The 20,828-nt window shown below is 46.8% G+C and overlaps 1 protein-coding gene and 1 long non-coding RNA gene across 5 annotated transcripts; both read right to left on the bottom strand.

Moving 5' to 3' along the window:
* LOC142589226 (uncharacterized) lies at positions 1-5,139 on the bottom strand. Of its 4 annotated transcripts, XM_075700896.1 has the most exons (4): positions 4,988-5,139; positions 4,775-4,896; positions 4,541-4,705; positions 1,082-1,718 (listed from the first exon to the last, which is right to left on the bottom strand). In XM_075700896.1, the coding sequence occupies exons 2-4, from the start codon at positions 4,868-4,870 to the stop codon at positions 1,107-1,109; spliced, it is 873 nt and encodes a 290-aa protein (XP_075557011.1). In that variant the 5' UTR covers positions 4,871-4,896; positions 4,988-5,139; the 3' UTR covers positions 1,082-1,106. The 4 variants fall into 4 exon arrangements, with proteins under 4 accessions (XP_075557012.1, XP_075557011.1, XP_075557010.1 ...); XM_075700897.1 differs by lacking the exon at positions 1,082-1,718 and adding an exon at positions 1-144 and having other exon boundaries at positions 4,775-5,125; XM_075700895.1 differs by having other exon boundaries at positions 1,083-1,718; positions 4,775-5,138.
* A 3,219-nt stretch (positions 5,140-8,358) lies between these two features.
* On the bottom strand, positions 8,359-17,818 carry LOC142589345 (uncharacterized). Its single transcript, XR_012829858.1, has 2 exons — positions 9,406-17,818; positions 8,359-8,601 (listed from the first exon to the last, which is right to left on the bottom strand). It is a non-coding gene; the product is annotated as an uncharacterized LOC142589345 (long non-coding RNA).
* Between the last annotated feature and the right edge of the window lie 3,010 nt (positions 17,819-20,828).

Consider the following 20,828-nt stretch of genomic DNA (forward strand, 5'->3'; position numbering starts at 1 on the left):
TTGAGTTCAATCAGTTTTATTTACATACAACCTATTATAAAGTGGACCTTTCTTCGCCTCTTCAACTGTTCCCACAGCTGCTGCTGCCATCTTGCACGCCACATGGTAGGTACATGAGAGGATTTTCCAAGGAACTCTGGAAAGCTGTAATCAGATTGTGGGCAAAGTTAAAAACTTAAATACAAAAAGGGTGTAGAGTATTGTAACCTTGTACATGTTGATCACACATGTTTCAGCTACAGCTGTAAGTGCCTTGTCTCATCAACCAAGCTACAGTTCTTGCAACGTTACACTTTGTGATACTCAGTATGAATTGATAAGACTAGCTGCTATTCTAGTGGTTGTGCAGGCCACAGTGCCTGGCCTTTGTGCTTGTATGTGTCAATTTCTCTCTTTCAGTCTCGCCCAAGCCACACCAAAATGCTATCCACAAGTGTTGTGCCAAAATGGCCTGGCAACATTTCGTATTAAGCCGTTTGACCTATTTATTGCACTGATGCACAAAGTGCAACCAAATGAAGGAAATGACATCATCCAGGTGATTAGTAAATTACCCTTCTAAAATACCACAAGTGCAACTTTGCTGTGGCAAGAGCCTTAGCAAAAACATGAGACACACAAAAATGAAGGAAAAGCGACACCTTCAAGTTCCCGCACCAACTCACCGTGACAAGCACGAATTTTGATAGTGTCTGCTTGAGCTTAGTTATTTCGAGATACATGCAGTTGAATGCTTTTACAAGCATTGAGATGCCCCACTATGCTAGCTTGCCTTTTATGGCTATAGAAAGTCATATACTGCCACAAGTCTGCCTATTCTTCCGATTGGAATCTATATTGAAGCTGCTTTGAGCAATGGGCGGTATTCTATTTCAGCGCAAATGATACATTGAGAGTAGTGTGCCTGGAAGGAATAGACAAAAGCATTGCAGAAGCTGCAGCACTTTGTGTCGCTGAATGATCATACGAGAAGGTAAAGATGCCATCAGAAAGCATCCTTCGTATAGAGTCTCTTTAAAAGAAAAACACTACAACTAGACATGGTGACAGTTGTGGTGGCAAAAATATTATAATGATAGTTCAAGGTGTGGTATGGCATGTTTATGCTATTTCTGAAAAAATAAACACAGCAAGTGTGTCCATGCCAGCAATTGACACAGGATGTGCAGATGCAAAGCTGCAATACAGCACCACGGCCTCAAAACGACAGTATGCAAGTGGTGGTCCAGCATCAAAACTTCAATGTCCCTACACTGCAACACTGGGAGGCCATGCTGCATGACAGAAGCCTGGGTGGCCAGCAGGCGCTGCTCTGTCGGGCACAGGACGTGGCAGCAACTATTTCTCCTAAGGATTAAATAAACGGATTTCTCTACGTCACCCGCTATGCGATGCGCCATGCGAGGGAATGACAGTGCCACTACTCTCGCAGGATATGGATGGTGCACAACACCACCTTGAGCATCGGAGTGCACGTCTGCCTGTGAGCTCTGTACTACAAACACAAGTGGTGCATGCAAGGTAACATTTAACATATCACTGCCAAATGCCATCAATGAACAGAAGCAGCAAAGAAAGCTGGTTACATAATCTTCAGTGTGTCGGATCTGCATATCTTTTACATCCTGTCTGCATGCCGCATTGTTCATTTGTTCGTCACTGCTCAAAAGTGCATAGTTGCATGGTAGTTTTTTCGATCTTGTGCACTTTCTTTTGTCCTGAAAAAATAACCACAGCAGCTATCTTCATAAAATAAAGCAGATGTTTCTGAATGAGCTGTAAGTATTAAAGTTGCTCAAAAGGGTAGTTTACTGAATTGATTGCATTTGAGTACTGCAGGCCTAGTTTCTTTCCGTCTTTCTCTTTTAAAGCCTCAGCACAAATTAGCTGAAACACCCTGTATACTGGACGGCTTGCCTGGCTGCCCGCACCGCCGAGGCGGAGCATCAAACGTTTTTGTGGCGCACTTGTCGCCGTCTCGTGGCACCGGTCGTCCATCCTTATCGCGCACACGCCACCGTCGTCATCACGCCACCGTCGTCTGGTGTTCTGATTGGCTGCGGCAAAGCGGACAGCTCTGGCGGGCCGGAAAAATAAGTGGTCCGCGAGCGATCGGGCTTGCCGCCTCGTTTAATGCCTGCTTTTATCCGCCTGGCCAAGAGCTTTGCCCGGTTTAGCCGCTTTGTCTTCAGTGTGAACGTGCCTTTAGAGTAAGAAAATCAACAGCTTACACTTCCACATTTTTTGCTTGGTAGCTGCATTCAATTTGCTTGCTCCTCGTCTTTTAGATGTCTAGGCTACCCATATTTTAACGTGGCTGAATAGTACACAAATCAGAAACACGAGTTTCTGTGGCCTAGCCTTCTCACACTTGCAAGGATACCATCCAAAATTGACCTATTTTTCTTATGGGGTGCCCACTGATTATGAGGATGCTGACATCGAAGGATCTCAAGTGGTTCTCTAGCATTTTGGTGACGTAATACAGTAATGCCAAGCTACAACTGACTTGATATCTGTCAGCACCAATGAACGCAGTGGTTAGTATTCTCACTAAATTGAGAGTTCAGCCCAACAGCAGATGGACACCAGTGGTTTGAATCCCCGTGTTGGCAAATTTAACTGGCTGAAATCAAGCATTTAAAAGACACGCATTTATTCCATCCCTTCAATCTGCGAGCATAATGAAGATCAAAGGTCAGGTTATGTGGCTGCAGCACCTTCTGTTCGTGCAGCATACCTTTACTTTTCTTTACCAAGACACTTAGCATGCACATACCTTGTGTGCAAGCCACATCTATTTACAACAGAAACAGCGCTTTCCACTCATGAGCAAAAGTTTGGAGGTAAAATATGGTAGAATTTTTTGTCCAGCCAACGCATGCAGGCTGAAATCCAAGTGGTACAGCCAATATGTGCCTGTTCAATCACTGCAATGCATTGAGCCACTTCTGACAACGCACAGCTGTACCAGAAAAGGTTTAGATTTGTTTTCACTAATGCCATGGACTTATGAACTTTTATGAATGTACCTTCAGCTTTCGCAGACTTTCAAGTAATTCGAATGTAAAGTGGCCTGTGTGTTATTGCTATTCAGCCAGAGTGCAATAGGAGCCAGTCAAATTAGTAAAACATGAAGTCAATGTGCACACAAAGACTACATGTACCCTTGCATGACTTTGTGCCACAGGCAGCTAACAGCTTCCAATTCACAGTTCTTGTAATATGCTTGTGGCCACCATCTACAGTGATCTATTTGATTTAACGGGGATGTGTATGTTGGCTGAAAACAAGAAAATATATTAACACCGATGGATGCAATATATCCTTTCCGGTAGTTTTGCAAGGGGGAAACTAATTCGAACTTCACGGCAGCGTGCACCGCACAGCTGCACCTCATTTTATATTCTCGCGCATGCGTCAGTGTTGCCGCAGCTGTCTATAGTGACACCCTCGCGTGCATTTCTTGTTCAAGCTTTGTTGAAGGGTTTGAAGAAATGAAGGCAGTACGGTGCCGCTCATTTCTTCCTTAATGCGACCTTTGAATAGTGTGTGCATCTTAACCCTTTCATAGACGCAAGCAGAGAACAGGCCGCTTTGTGTCCGAGACATTACAAGTGCTTTTTCTTTTTATGAGGTATTTTTGACATAACGCAAAATCTCAAAGCTGACTACGATTCTGTAATAGCAAAAAGTGGGAATATTACATCCCACTATACAGCCTCAAGGCCCGTTTCTACCTACTCGTGGTCACCTGTAATGCGATTACAAGCAGCCAGAGTACCCAGTAAAGTATACATTGTTTGTGCACGTTTTCATTATACTTACTGAGCATGCTTTGTGTGAGAATCCTCAATCAGGGCTTTCCGATATCACAAGGGTTCTTAGAAAAAAAGATGCTTCTTGAGAATTCTTGAGGGCTCGTATGTAGCAGCTCGCATATGTAGGAATGCGATTTGTTCGCGATGCTAATAATTTGATCACCTGTTTTGGTAGCTGTGGGCACGAGAAATTTAGACACCTAACCGCACCAAAATTCAGCTTATATGAAAACACGGAATTTCGATAAAAAGAGTCCATTTGCCGCTGTGGTGGTTTGAAGGAAGGCGATAGAATAGAATAAAATAAACATTGTAGAACAGGAAGTAAATCTGCGCAATCGCTCTATCGCGTTGTTTGACAAAGAAATGGACGAAAAAATGTGCTTAACGTGATTCAGAAACATATCTACACAGGAATGTTCAATGGTAGAAATTACACTTCACCGCTACAGAGTAGCGAAGTTGCCCTGAAAAGTGGGACCAATATTTTCCGACCGCCCAACAAAGGGTGAAATGCGCACAGTATGTACGGCAACACTTGCTTTGTTCACCGCAGTAATGCCACCCTGTAATGGAGACACAACTACGACAAACGGTCCGCATTTCTTCCGCAGCGAGCAGCGAGAAAAAGTGAAACATTTTTTACCGAGTCAGAAATAAGGCAAGCGTGTTCCTGACGGTATGTAACGGCATGCCGCTGGAAAAAGGGGGGTCCATACCTCGGGGTTCAAATTCCGCAGACACGGCATGCGCTTCAGCGTAGCCGTCAATTTGCGGTTGAGCAAGCGACGATTTTGCATTTTCTGTTCCGCATCAGCATGTTCTACGCAACGAGGGAGCTCCTTGAAAACCAGCACGACGGGGGCCATCTCGTTGATCAAGGCCTAAAATTTAAAAGACAACACAACTATTAGCGCTTATTGTTTCAAATTTTGTGATTTCAGTAGACTTACCTTGATGTTGTCGCATATTTCTTGTGGATCCATGTTGCTTTCAAGGTCGTTTCCGCCAACATAAAGAACGGCGAAATCGACACGCTCGAAGCGCATCGTGGAGACAGCTCACGCCAGCCGCACTGCATTGTAGCCCACAAAACTGAATGTGCAGGCTTTCATAGACTCAATTAGGCGCAGGCGCGACCTATTTAAGAATTTAACCTGACTCACCGACAATGACGCCGCGCAAGGACGGCATGACTGAACACGATCCAGCGAGGCGTAACAAGACCACGCGAACGAACCTACGTGAGCCGGCAGTGGCCGCATGTGCATGGCATGTGGCCGGCACACACCACAGGGATTTAGCAGCAGCACCTAGCAGCTAAAGCACAGAACACCTATACAAACGGCGGTGGCGCGTAGATGCAGGGGCTTTAGGTACAGCCAGCCTGCGGGGATACGCTTCTATACCCATAGGGTGATGTCTGCCATCATGTGTGGGTCAAAGAAGATGAGTGAAGAAGCAGACATGCGGAATTTTGCACGCAAGCTGTAAAATTTTGTGTTGTGACCCTTTAAGCATCTTGGGGGGGGGGGGGGGAGCACATTAAAATGTTTTATTGTGAAGGTGCTGCCATATTGCCGCAACACAATACCCACAACGAAGTGTCATCCTGGCACAGCAGGTTGTACATCCTTGAAATGTTTTCTCTCACCCATTTCAGCTTTCTTGGTATTTTTTCTTGTCCACTCCACTTGCTCACTTTGCAAATTTTATCCAAAAGCCTGTTAGAGTATAGCAAGTGCCTCAGTTGCACCCTTCAAGGTGATGTGTAGGAATTAAAAGAAGAAAAAATGTTTACATAATGGCGTAACAAAATCTGTGCAGATGGCCGTTAGATGCTGCAAGCATTTGTTGACACCACAATTCTTACACAGTTGCTTAAGTGCTGCTAGTGTTCATACAATGCAAAACCCATAGTTTGAAGATTAGAAAATGCTTAAAATGGGGTTAGATACCATAATTCTTACACAGTTGCTTCATTGTTAAGTGTTGCCAGTGTTCATACAATGCAAAACCCATAGTTTGAATATTAGAAAATGTTTAAAAGGGGGTTAGATGTTCCACCCCCAAACAAAAATGATAAATTTCGTGAACTATAGTGGAACATTGCAGCTTTTTCTTCATCCCAAAACAAAAATGAAAAGAAAATGAGTTTTGGTTCGTTAACTATCTTCTGAAGCTTTTGATCCATGTACTATTGCCTATATTTGTGACTTAACCGTGGTACGCATTTGTAAAAGAACACAGGCCAATTATTATTTGCCACACTCTAATAAGCTATTCCGAGCATTTATTTTGTTCGGTTTTATACAATTACAATTGATTTATACAAAGGGAGGACATTGGCTGTTTTCCATTTAGTTGGTACTTCACCAGAGTCTAAGGATTTCTGGAAGATTACAGTAAGGTACTGAGCTGGGTCCATAGGGAGTACCTTACAAGGAAAGAATTTGGGATACCATCTGAACCAGCACACTTTTCAGTGTCGAGATTCAAGATTAGGTTTAAGACACCAACAGAACTTATTACGATATTGCCTAATTTATTAGTTTGTGCATCATAACTAAACTTTGGAACTACATGGTGATCGAGGGTGAAAACAGAGTGGAAGTACGAGTTAAAACTATTCGAAACTACAGTGGGGTCGTTATATAGTAATAGCGTCGGTAATCTTGATAGAGGTACTGCACGTTGCACTAGGTAAAATTGATAGATGTCCAGAACCTGCGAAGATTTGATTTAAGTAGTAGATCCAGCTGCACTGAAAAATAGAAATCATTAGCATTTCTAGTACGAGTACGAAGTTCCTCCTTGGCGTTTTCAAAAGGAAAGCGAAGCGCAGGATTAGAATGCTTTGATTTACGTAGTCTACCGACACGGCGTGACAGGTGCAGGATATACCGGTTAATCCAAGGAAGTTTATTATCTTTTTTTTTTTTGTTTTTAATGGAATGTAGTTATTGATGCAAGATTTCAGTAACGACCCAAAACAATCAAGGAGACTGTCAACATGACATTTGGTAATGAGTGACAAAAGATGATCAACGTTATCTGCCAGAGTGTCAGTGATAGACGTATCGTCAGCCTTGTTAAAATCGTGAAATGTGGAATAGCTAAGGGCTCATGTGAGATAGGACAGTTAATGTGCACGAGAACTGCGTTATGATCCGCGATTCCTTCCAGGATATCATAGTTAAAACCTAAATGAGCAAGACTGTCACTGATAAACACTAAGTCAAGTATAGAGTTCTGCCGCGTATACTTATAAACTAATTTAATCAGGTCATGGGACAAAGAAAACGTGATTCTCTACAAATAGAGGCACTAATGGCGGAATATGTAAGGGAAGGCCAGTGAATGCCGGGTGCGTTAAAGTCACCAAGAACGATTTAGAACTGTCGAGGCTATGGCCATGTATAAAATACGAAATATTATCGAACAAGTCACTGGCTATCAGGGGGGCGATAAAGAACACAAATTGTTAAATTCTGCTTATGCACTAGTAACTTGCACGAAACCGATTCTACATTGGGAGGACCTGGTAGAACTATTAAGTTAAAATCTGAACGTAAAAGCAAAGCAACACCACCGCCTTTCTTATTCTGACGGTCATAGTGGACAGCAATATAACCAGGAGGCGTGAATTCTGTGTCGTGAATATCTTCATTAAGCCAGGTTTCTGTGATGCATATAACATGAGGCGAACATTAAGAAACTAGCGCGAGAAATTGTGGAAATTTGTTACAATTACACAGTTACAATTTATATTAAATAAGGCACGGACATCAGAAAAAAAGCTTATATTGTCGGATAGAGTGATGCACAAGTAGTTTTTCCAGATGTGGACCATGGGAATAGTGTAGTACAGCCTCATTGGTCAATTAGTGCTTTTTACTTAGACCAATCAATTGAATGCCGCCTGTCAGAATCATTTTGCAAATAAAACAAGATCTGTATTGTATGCTGATATGCCACGTTCGCCCATTGATCTAAACAAGAACATATCTGCATGAAACACGTCATTATTGACAAAACTTCGCCCTGCTGGTTCTCCTCCAAATTGAAAGTTTCTAGCAGGGTAACATTTTGTCAGTGATGATGCAGTTCAGGCAAAAATTACATCCTGGTTTCAGCTACAGGGGGCACAATAGCCTGACACCAGTATACAAAACAGAACGCTGTGCTGCAATGAATTGTTAATAGAGGATAGTACACATCTGGAAAAACACTCTGCGAACCACTCTAACTGGTAATATATATTTTTTCTGATGACCTTGCTTCATTTAAAAGTAAATTGTAACTTACTCTGTGGGTGCCCCTTGTAGGGTAACGCCACATACTTGCACAGCATCACGCAGAAATAATGACCAGTTCTTCAGCATACCATCCATTAGTGAATTGCTTGCACGTTGCATGTTACCAGAACTGAAAGACAAATCATAATATGCTGTTTTTTTCATACACTGTACGGTGAGTTTTTCATGCATAAAAGATGATTAAAAGCGAAAGTGCAGCAAGACATCTCCACACCATGTCACATAGTCATACTTTATTACCTAATAAAGTAGAAAAGATGCAGAAAGTGTAATTAACAATAGTGACAAATAGCAGTAAAGGTGATCATGGATAAATTTTGAAGATGATTCGTGCCGCTGCCAGAGTAGGCCAGCCTTCGTAGGAGAGCACTGGCTGCCCACAAGGGCTTGCTGTCACAGGCCACGCGTGAAGGTTCTTGTGTCTCGACACAACAGTTCTTGTAGGCATAGGCAAGCAATACCTGCAAAGAGGAAAAAAGACGAGGGAGGAAATGGGAATGTTGAAACTGGAACTTCAATTAGCAATATGTGCTAAGTAAGAAGTTTGGCTCACATTAAAAATAATTTTAAGCACTCCTTTCCATTAAATTACGGGTATCTTAATGTATGTATGTGATGATGTTTAAAATTACTAGTATATATCCTGGCATATATTTATTAAATTGCAGAGCAGAGTCAGATAAAGTCAGCCTTGAAATTAATACATGGTGTTTTGTGGATAAAAAGGCACTTATCAACTTGTCAAACAAGTCTGAGAAGCTTCCTGCAAAATATAATCAGTTTAAAACAGTAATCCACTCTGCGGGTAAATGATGCACTAACTTAATTAAAAAGTTAAATAGCATTTTGCATTGTTAAATTAAAAGTTAAACTAAACTGCCCAGCTGTTGCCTTTTTTTTCAAACTTAAACGTGACACAGTACAGAGTGAGCAGGTAGCATGCAAAGGAGGAGTGGTGATAAAGTAGTGTTCCAAAGCAACTCCTAGCTGGATCAATCACTTTTGTTGATATATTTTCATGTGACCATAATTGGCTTAGGGCAATACTTGCCCTAAGATGCCCTTGAAGATGTGGGCCCAGGCCTCAAACATACAGGGATGTCACAATGAACAAAGAGAGGCTTTAATAACACGGGGACGGGACTAGGATAACGTAACGATAACACACACACAGTTCCCTTCATGAGTGTCTGTGGCTTAAGTATAGTCACGCTCAGCGTCAATGTAGGAAGGCGACCAATAGTGCGTCGGTATCACACACTCACGGTACGAAGAGGCGCAAGCTGAATCCGGAGCGGCGAGTGGCGCAGGCTGGAGGCCGGGGCTGATGCCCGGCACACGACGAGCCACTCGCGCGACAGCTGGGTCGCGACGTCTGCCCGCCACAGGGTAGGCCGTTCGGAAGGCTTAGCTGCACCGGAACATGATGCTCGCCCAGCAGTGGAGCAGGCCAGTTGAAGCCCAAGGACAGCCCGGCCTGTTCTGCTAGCACACCCAGGAACACCGGCCTTGGGTGACGAACTGCTCGGCTCGTTCGGAAGGCCAGCCCAGGCAACTCAGGCAGTTCGCATGGCTGCCGTCTCCACCCAGACACCGGCCCTCCTCTCCCTCTTCGTCCGTCGCCGCCGCACAGCAGTCACGCGCATTCGGCCGCGACATTCAAACAGTCCAAACTCCTATCACATTTCCCCCCAAGTTCAAGAAGTCGAGGAGGGTAGCATTACGCAGTATCACGAGTAACACAGTTCAACCTATTACTCTCATGACACATTAGTCCGGGTCCGTAGCTATTCTACTTAGTCTGCACAACGTTATCACATCCACGAATATACTCCCCATGAAAGTCATAATCCATAAGGAGTAAACTCCAACGTAATACGCGACTGTTGACGTGCGTCGCCGAATTTAGGTATCGCAGCGGTTGGTGGTCGGACTGCAGGATGAACGGTTTACCGTAAAGGTACACATGAAATTTCAGTACAGTCCACACTATGGCGAGGCACTCCCTCTGAATTGTGGAGTAGGCAGCTTCACGTGGCAAAAGCTTCCGGCTAGCGTAGGACACGGGATGCAAACCCCCGTCGTGCTCTTGCAAAAGAACTGCTCCGAGACTTCTCGACTTCAACTTTGAGTCGCTGATCCATAATCAGTTGGTTCGAAATGGCGACGTCTTTTGATGTCTGCGTTCCGACGAGTGATGGGTAAGGCGGCGTTCTCTCTTCAAGCTCTAGACCTGTCGCGTCATCTGTACCTACCGTTGTCGCTGTTACCTGAAGCAATTCGCTGTTGGGTCGCTCTTCATATTTTTTCAACATATTTATATGAAATACCGTTGTCTTGCTCCCAAGGTCAACAACAAAGTCCAACGGACTTTTCCTTTCTCCAACGATGAAAGGTCCCTTCCACATAAGTATCAACTTATTCGTTTCACCAGGCAGTAGAACAAGTACTTTGTCTCCAGGATTGAGCTCTCGCATCTTGGCTTTCCTGTCATAATGCGTTTTCTGTTGCTGTTTCGCTTTCGTGAGTTCTTGCATGGCGATGGCGCACGTACGCTCTAGCCGTTGACACAGTTCCATGAGGTATTCATAAGAAGATTCGTGTCGTTATCTAAACGGGGATTTGTCCACAATTCCTTTAGCACAGTCATCGTACCACAGACATAGCGCCCATACAATAGTTCAAATGGCGAGAAACCGATGCTGCTCTGTGGCACTTCTCGGTACGCGAAGAGTAGCGGGCCGAGGTAGCAGTCCCAACATTTAGGTAGCTCTTGGCACATGCGTCCTAGCGCGCGCTTTAGCGTGCCGTTAAATCGTTCAACTAATCCATTTGCCATGGGGTGGTACGGCGTGGTAGGCAATTGCTTAATTGACAGGAGACGACTGAACTCCTTCATCACAGCTGACATGAAATAGGATCCCCGGGCGCTGACAATCTCCCGCGGTAAGCCCACTCGGGAAAACATTTCGACGAGTCCTTCCGCAACAGTTCTCGACTCGGTAGATGGCAGGGCGACAGCGTCAGGGTATCTGGTGGCGAAGTCAAACATAGTAATGATGTAACGGTTGTCTTTATCTGAAGTTGGGGATAAAGGACCAATAATGTCGATGCCTACGCAAGCAAAGGGAGTGTCAATTACAGGCATCGTACCCAGTGGAGCGCGTCCGACTAAATGGCGCGACACCGTCCGTTGACAGACGTCGCACGATTTAACAAACCGTTTCGTCTCCGACTGGACCCCTGGCCAGTAAAATTCAGCAACAATTCGATCCACCGTTCTCGTCACACCCTGGTGACCGGCGAGGATCCCTTCATGAGCCAACTTCATCACCATCCCCCTGAGGTCTTTTGGCACCACTAGGTGAGCTAGTATTTTCCCACTTGACACTGTGTGCTTCCTGTATAAAATGTCATCCTGTAAGTAATATTCGCTTGTGCGGCCATCCGCGATCATCATCTTGCCGACCTTTTCGAAGCATCTCCTCATAGACCCATCGTTCCTCTGTTAAGCTTTTAATTTACCTTGCTGTATTCCAGTGACTGCGGGTTACGGGACAGGCAGTGTAGGCAGGGACGGTATGTTCGTTTCCTTTGTCACAGCAACGAGCTCAGTACCAGATTCGTAGTCTTCTGTATGCCTCGAAGATGCGGCTGCGTTTTTAGCTGCTGTGGACAACGTTTGGCCCTTTACGTCTGGTAGCTCTGCTTGAGCGGTGGATGACATCCTGTTGGCAGGGTAACTCGTCTTGTCGCTGTTGTGTTTCTGCGGAGACCATGAATTGGCCGGGTCATCAGGTGCACGGGCACCTTCAATGTTTCCCAATACCACATCATACAGGGGACCTCGCATACATTTCACTCGCGCGACGCCGGTAAAGAATGGACTCTCTAAGTATACTATCGCTTCCGGTAAGTAGTGTATTGTGCGGTCCAGCAAGAACACTGGACTTTTTGTTCCTGTCATTTTGTCCTCAGGTACCAAAGAGAGTCGCACGACCACGGTATTGCAGCCAGTGTCTCGTAAGACAGACACCGGTTGTGATTCGAGAAAGCCTCTTCCCACTGGCAGATTTCCACTGTCACATCTGGGACCTTGTCGCATTAACGTCATGTTGACTATTGGGACCGTTTCGCCACCTTGAAGCACTACGTATCCGCCACTCTCTTCTGTCGGCTTTTCGGCTTGCGGCGGAGCCAGAATACACGAAGCTTGCCCTTGATTTTCCCTCCTTGAGGCTTCACCTCCTTGTCTCTTTCCGCCGGACCATCCGCGACCTGTAGAGTTCTCTTTAGTCCGGGACCAGCACTCCGAAGCTCGATGTACTGTTTTATCACAAAGGAAGCACCGATTAGTTGCACGCGGCATCGCTGTTGGAGGTTCAGTCTTGCGAGCAGAGTCTAACACGACCTCCTTGGATAACATTTCTCTACCTAGATTGGTCAGGTTTTGTGCCTCTATAAAACAATCGGCATTCTTTGACAACGTAGCGAGGGTCTTACAATTCCTTTCTTTCAAGAACACTCGCAGAGACGCAGAACATCTTTTCAAAAATTGTTCAGCAATCATGGTGTCCCTGAGGGAGTCGAAGGTCCTCTCAATATGGGACATTCCAAGCCAGTGGTCAAAGAAGCCCGATATTCTACCTGCATATTGTAGGTCAGTCTCATTGTCTTCGGGCCTTGCGTTTCGAAACTTTTCTCGGTATCCCTCAGCAGTGCACCGAAAGCGTTGAAGGAGAGTAGCCTTCAGCTGGTCGTAGTCTAGGGCTGCATTAGAATCAAGCCGTCCTATGACCGTCAACGCTTCTCCTGTCAGGCATAGGCTGAGGGAGAGTGCCCATTTTGCGCGGGACCATTCCTGACTTGTTGCCGCTCGCTCAAAACGTTGCAAGTAGGTGTCTAAATCATCCCGGGCTTCGTTAAACGGCGGGATCAACTTATGAGGACTGAATAGCTCAGGAGCCGCCCTGCTAATCGACCGTTCCGTAGTGCTGTCACTCTGTGCGCTTCGTGCGCCAGCAGTCTTTTCCTGGAGCTCGATCTTGAGCTTTAGCACTCGTTCTTCCGCTTCTAATCGTAGACGCTCTTGTTCTGCCTGCGCTTTCGCGTCTTCCCGATGTTGGGCGCGCTGGTCGCGTTCCCTCACGATTTCTGTATCAATCCAACGCTTTAACTCCGCTCCTGTCATTCCTAGCTCTTTCCCTATGACGTACAACCTCTCAATCTCCATCGCCCCTCCTGTGCGTTTGAAAATCCTGGCAGGCTCGCCAAAATTTGTGATAGGAAGATGTGGGCCCAGGCCTCAAACATACAGGGATGGCACAATGAACAAAGAGATGCTTTAATAACACGGGGACGGGACTAGGGTAACGTACACGATAACACACACACACACAGTTCCCTTCATGAGTGTCTGTGGCTTAAGTATAGTCACGCTCAGCGTCAATGTAGGAAGGCGTCCAATAGCGCGTCGGTATCACACACTCACGGCACGAAGAGGCGCAAGATGAATCTGGAGCGGCGAGTGGCGCAGGCTGGAGGCCGGGGCGGATGCCCGGCACACGATGAGCCACTCGCGCGACAGCTGGGTCGCGACGTCTGCCCGCCACAGGGTAGGCCGTTCGGAAGGCTTAGCTGCACCGGAACATGTCGGCGTCGGATGCTCGCCCAGCAGTGGAGGAGGCCAGTTGAAGCCCAAGGACAGCCTGGCCTATTCTGCTAGCACACCCAGGAACACCGGCCTTGGGTAGACTAACTGCTCGGCTCGTTCGGAAGGCCAGCCCAGGCAACTCAGGCAGTTCGCATGCCTGCCGTCTCCACCCAGACACCGGCCCTCCTCTCCCTCTTCGTCCGTCGCCGCCGCACATCAGTCACGCGCATTCGGCCGCGACATTCAAACAGTCCAAACTCCTATCACACACCAATGATGCATGACCTTGGATGATGCGTCATACAAAATTAAAAGTATCTCATGATGTGATCAAACGATAACATTGCCCACTGTTTTGGAAGTGTTAACATGCTGTTTGCGCGAGAAAGTGCAAAGTGATTCGTATAGTAGCAAATTCATTAGTGCACCTATAGCCTCAGGCAATTCTGAGAATCTACGTTGGCTCGCAATTGAGAAGCCACTGCACACAAAAAGATGCATTCAAGTAATGGTCCATGTTGAATAATTGGCCACCTAGTGAAAAGTCAAATATGGCAGGCTAATGGGCCAGGGCAAATAAATTGCTGAATTCTGGTAACACCTCCAATGATATTATTGAAATAGGTTACAAAAAACAGCACAGGTAAAATTACAGTTATGACAAAATTTTAAAAGCACCTCTGCAAACTGCTGGAACCGTCAGCGTCATGCCCATTCTACACGCACATATGTTGCAGCACAATCTCTATCTCAGATGCAGGCACCTCCACACATCACTGTGTGATCTCCAATAAGGTTAAAAAACAGTCTGGCACAAGCTACCTGATGTGATTCATTTTGCAAGCGCCAGCCAAGTGCTGACAGCGGTAGAGCGAAATTGAAGTTCCTGCTTGTATGGAAGCCTCGGCCCATGTTTTGTCAATTGTAGCGGCAAAGCATACCACACATAAATCTTAAATTAGACTGCTTGCCGATGCTGTACAGTAAATTCCTGTAAAGAAACTAAATCACACAGAAACCATTTAGAATACAGAACTAATCACACACTGGCTTGAATACATTTGCGCATTAGGGAAGCAAGCAAGGTATGTACACTGTTGTAGCAAATTTTTACTCATGTATGGAATACTCGTATGGCACAACAGAGTTAATTTGTGAGTTCTTACATAGCACTAACTAGTAACTACCTACAGTAAATTTGGTAATTAAGGCTTAGGGAAGCTAATTAATAGTAGAACTGTGTATGTACACTGGCACTGAGAAATTGGTTATAATAGTGGCAGCTTATAAGGGACCAGTGCAAAAAAATGCCTGTTTGTGAGACACGTACCAACTAGCTATTTTACCGCGAAGCGTTCCCATGATAAAGTCCCGTCATCCAGCTAGCACCAAGGTACAAGAATGATGTCCAGCTGTCTATGGAGTGAAAGGAACAAAAGAGAGCATCAAGTCAGTTGAAAGACAGATTTGCTATTACAAATTAGGTGACCCCAGTCACAGTCATTCATTAATAAATACCAAGCAGTCGTGATTGTACTCCCAGATGAAGCACCTACTAAGCTAAAAGCTTTGCTGCTTATTTAGAACAAAACACAAGTGAAATTTGTACATCAGCAGACGATTGCATTTGGAATTGTATAGATGAAGTAAACATTGGTTATATTTTTGTTTTGCTATAAAGTGGGAACGCTACAAGTTGCATAGTCACTGACACACGCGCGCGCACACGCAACGCTGTAACCCATGCAAGAACAAAAGGACACAAAATAGGGCGAGTTCAGTCTGGTTCAGGATTACAGCCAGCGCGTCGTCTTCGAATGCACTCCCTTCGGTTGATTCGTGCTACTTTAACCACAAAGACTGACAAGCAGGGCAAAGTTCTGACCGGTGTTGCGGAAGTCGTGGAGCGCGGTAGTGCTGAACACAAGCAGCACACTCGTATAAAAGATGACGAAAACCCGCAGGGCAGTAGAGCCCATCCATCAAGAATTGTCGCGGGTAACACCTAAAAATATTCACATTGTTGACAAAAACGAAGTGCAATGTATTTCACTTACCGAAAAAAGTGTTCTCCAACGTGCGACGTACAAAGACGCACCGAGACACGAAAGCAGCGAACGCAGATCCCGCCATTGTGGTAGTAAGCCGCCGGCGAAAACACGCAATACAGCCGATGTAACGAAGCACTGATGCAAAACATACACAAACAGCATCAGCACAGCTAAATGACTCCAGTTAATATCCAGCATGAATGTACAGAACGGCTTAGAATGACGCACAACTGGCATAACGAACCCACGACCGAGACATTGCGGGCGGCAGTGGCCGTTTTTTCAAACTTCCTGGCTCCCAGTGTCCCCAGCACGGAATGAGATGTCTGACAAATTTGGAGCGTGCCTACTTGACTGCCGCCGAATTTATCGCAGCGCGGTGGCTCTGCGACACCGCTGTGGTCACTGCAACACCGGCGTTTCGCTCCTGCTGCTGTCAGTACCTGCTGCGCGAGCATAAGATGGTTTCCAGGCGTCGTGTGCACGCCCCGTATGGAAAACAATAACACGCCCTTGATTGTTGAAGTTCTGGTGTGAAATTATTGAACATTACAGCCAACTTATTTATGTTGCTTCAAGCGAGTCCGATTTGGCTGTGCCGTCTTTTATTCGTTAACGCCAACGGCCGACGGTAACCGCACTTTAACGCGTCATTTGGCATTTTATGCACTTTTAAACAAAAAGATCTAAAAAAGTTCTTGAGTCAGACGTTCTGAACGTGTTTACCAAAATAGACTCTAGTGACACCAGCAGTGGGTTTTACCGCAGATAGAATATATATACTAGCATATTCCAAGTGCTGAGGTTATGTTTAGAAGAAATTCTATTTTCAGTCTTATCATAGACCAAGACGTCTATAGCCGTTTGTAGCCGTTTCAAGAGGTTTTCAAGAGGTTCTGGGTTTCGTGGGGTAGAAGTCCCTGCGAGTGGTTGCTTGTGTGGATCTTCGTGCTTGTGGATTCAGACGTTCTTGTGGCTTTGTATATTACACTATATAAATCTTATTGTCGTATATTTCAGCACAATCTATATTCTTCGAAGTGCAGAAGACGTCAGAAACGCGTACAATTGCTATCAATTGCAACGATTGAGCTTGTCCAGGTGGCCAAATCGAAACACGCCAAGCGTCTCAAGGCACTGGCATGCCCACGATAAATTCATCAGGGCGTTTCATTCACTTGTCGATACATGCATCCGTGGCTTAATGGTTTCAATATCAGGCTTCTGTGCTTGAGTCCCTGTGTTCGAATCCTGCCGTCGGGCAATTTTAATGACGTTTATTTAAATATTTATTACGCAATACACTGTTGAAAATGACGAGTTTACGAAGTCACAAAGCCGTTTGAAGCCAAAAGGACGAAATTTAGGCAAATCCGTAATTCCCATGCTGGGACAACCGCTGCCATTGCAGCTCCCGTAGACACTAGCGCCAGAGTTCCCTCTAGTAATTTTTGTAGGAAACTCTATGGCTCTGGCAGCCCGCGGGTAGCCAGAAGTGGAAAATCGAAGAAGCCCACTTCCGTTCTAAGCCAAGCACCCTCAGTTGGGTGACTGCACTAATGGCCCAGCCGTCGAGATCTAAGCCTATCCTTGGTGTGGCAGCTTTTTATGATGCTTGCTGCGTACTCGCATGAACTCCGATTTTTCAGGTGCGCACGTCATACGCGCGTGCTTGGTGAAGTTTACCGCCTTGTCTATGGCCTACTGTAATATGTCTTGTTTTTCTCCATAGGAACCCAAGTGTGCCCACAACGTTATGTCATCGGCGTAGACTGTACATTCGCCCACAAAATATTGCGGGGTGCGCGTGGCGAAACGACTCTCTTCCCCTGCTAGCGGGGCACTCCTGCGAGACCGACGGCTGCACGCATGCTCGTCCCTCCAAGACTGCAAGCGTGCACGTTTCCGCGCTTCCTCCTTGCGCGCCGGCGATATCAGAATGCAGCCGCGAGGTGCCCCTCTTGCGTTTGGCGCTGTGGCAGCTTCGACGGGCAAAACTTCGTTTATGCAACGGAAATCAAGAGTTCATTTTCGTCTTGCCTGTCTCCTTCTATGGAGCGCCTTTCTACCACGCTCTTCTGCGGGAGAACGCCCCGTTCGTAAAATGAAACAACGAAGATTGGGCACTAAAAGGCGAAGCGCAGAAAAAAAATGATTTGTTGCGCTCGCCACCGGGCCCTATGCGTCAGCGATCGTGACTCGACAAAAAGCGGCCGCAGAGGAGCGCGCAAGCCGCGCTTCTAAACACGCTTCACATAGCTGTACCCGTCGAAGCCGTCACAGCGCCACTCGCAAGAAGGGCACCTCGCGGCTACATTCAATATATCGCCGGCACGCAAGGAGGAAGCGCGGAAACATGTACACTTGTAGTCTCGGAGGGACACGCATGCGTGGAGGCGTCGGTCTCGACACCAGGGTTTCCTCGCTAGCTGGGGAGGAAGGTCGTTCCGCCACGCGCACCCCGCAATATTGACACGTGTACATGTTTATCTTTCTCGGGTGACCATGTATCACCGCTTAACAAATGTTATCGCACAGCGCAGGACGCGCCTGCATATATGGGAAGTTTCTGAAATGTTATAGATTGTTCCATCCACTGTCTGTCGCCGAACTTTGCGTAATCTGATTGCATGTTGCACGACGCGAATAGTGTAGAACTTTGTGGAAGACACACGCGTCCCAGCGATTAGTCTGGAACATGCGACGATTGATGTATAAAAGCCGACGCGCTTGACCCGTTGATCTGATTTTCGACGACCGCCGACCGTGTTCGCCGCTATCGTTGTGCTATAAGTGTAGCCTGTTTTTGTGGGCACAGGTTCGCCCCTAAAAGTTAGTTTTGTCATTCACAGTATTGCTACTGTGTTCTTCAACGTCACCACCACGTGACATCTGGTGGAGGTGCTTTACGTTCATGTACCGGACGCCCCCGACAAGCCGTAAACCAAGCCCGGACCGTAAAGACAACACCAACGCCGTCCCGGAACATCGGGCAAGCCGCCGGCTACAGCAGCTGCCCCCGGAACACGGTCTTCTACCAGATACGACCAAGAAAGTTCAAGAAGATCGTCCAGAGATGACCAAGATGACATCCCCAATGGCAGCCGCAGCGGCCCCAATAATTCTGCAGCAGCCCAGGGAACCACCGACGTTCCGCGGTTCCACATTTGAGGACCTGGAAAGCTGGCTGGAGACGTATGACAGGGTCGCTACGTTTAAAAGCTGGGACAGCGACGACAAGCTGAGAAATGTCTATTTCGCATTGGAGGACGCCGCCAGGACGTGGCCAGGACGCCAGGACCGCCTTAGTTGACACAGGGGCCGATTACTCCGTAATGAGTGGACACATCGCCGCCCAGTTGAAGGAAGTTAAAACTGCGTGGGAAGGCCTTCAAATTCGGACCGCTGGAGGACACCTCATTACGCCGACTAGAATCCGCACGGCAAGAATTACCGTTCATGACCGGACTTACCCTGCCACCTTCGTTATCCTCCAACAGTGTTCGCGAGACGTCATTCTCGGCATGGACTTCCTGAACCAACACGGCGCAATCATTGACCTGAAGTCGAAGTCCATAACGCTGTCGGAAGATCGAGCGATACCGCCGGAGAGCTCTAGTAGTCACCATGCCTTAAGTGTGCTCGAAAGTCAATTCAGCATCCCGCCTCGCTCCAGCATTGTCATATCCGTAGGCACCAAAACGCCTGCCGACGTAGTAGGCGTCATCGAGGGTGACCAAAGTCTACTGCTAGACCGTGAAATTTGCGTCGCGAGAGGGATCGCTCGACTGCATGGAGGGAAAACTGAAGTGTTGCTGACAAATTTCAGCCAGGAGTTCAAGCACATCAACGAGGGCACGACGATCGCGTACATCGAGGAAATTCTGGAAACCAGTAATGCGTTTGTCCTCTCGGATTCCGCCGCATCTACCCCGACGACCATGGTTGCCGAACCAGACTACGACATTAATCCAAGTCTACCCGTGATTAAGCAACAGCAGCTCAGAAGTCTGTTCCAACGATACAAAGGCTGCTTTTCGACGTCATCGAGGATTCGACAAACACCAGTCGCCAAGCATCGCATAATAACCGAGGAGAGTGCTCGACCACTCCGCCAGAGCCCTTACCGAGTTTCGCCGCGAGAACGTGAAGCTATAAGACAACAAGTCGACGAAATGCTGCGCGACGATATCATCCAGCCGTCGAAAAGCCCGTGGGCATCCCCTGTTGTCTTGGTGAAGAAAAAGGACGGCACCTTACGTTTCTGCGTCGATTATCGTCGACTGAACAAGATCACGAAGAAGGACGTATACCCCCTTCCACGGATAGACGACGCATTGGATCGGCTCTGCAACGCTAAATACTTCTCGTGGATGGACCTCAAGTCTGGCTACTGGCAAATAGAAGTCGACGAGAGAGATCGCGAAAAGATCGCCTTCATCATGCCAGAAGGCCTCTACGAGTTCAAGGTCATGCCATTCGGACTGTGCTCGGCGCCTGCAACGTTTCAGCGCGTCATGGACACGGTGTTAGCAGGATTGAAGTGGCAGACGTGTCTTGTTTACTTGGATGACGTCGTTGTCTTCGCCGGAAATTTCGACGATCACCTTAGGCGGCTTGCGACAGTATTAGAGGCCATCAAGTCATCAGGGCTCACTCTGAAGCCGGAAAAGTGCCGCTTCGCTTACGATGAGCTTCTGTTCCTAAGCCACGTCATCAGCAAATCCGGAGTACGCCCCGACCCGTAGAACACAGCTGCCATTGCAAAATTCCCGCAGCCAGTCGACAAGGCAGTGCGCAGATTCCTTGGCATGTGTGCCTACTATAGGCGCTTTGTCACGGACATTTCGCGCATCGCGGAGCCGCTAACACATCTAACCAAATGTGATGTCGAGTTCAAGTGCGGGGAACGCCGCAGGCCGACGCATTTCAGGAACTCAAGCGACGCATGCAGTCGCCGCCCGTACTTGCGCACTTCGACGAG

The sequence above is a fragment of the Dermacentor variabilis genome, chromosome 1 (assembly GCF_050947875.1).
Source record: "Dermacentor variabilis isolate Ectoservices chromosome 1, ASM5094787v1, whole genome shotgun sequence".
Lineage (NCBI taxonomy): Eukaryota > Metazoa > Arthropoda > Arachnida > Ixodida > Ixodidae > Dermacentor > Dermacentor variabilis.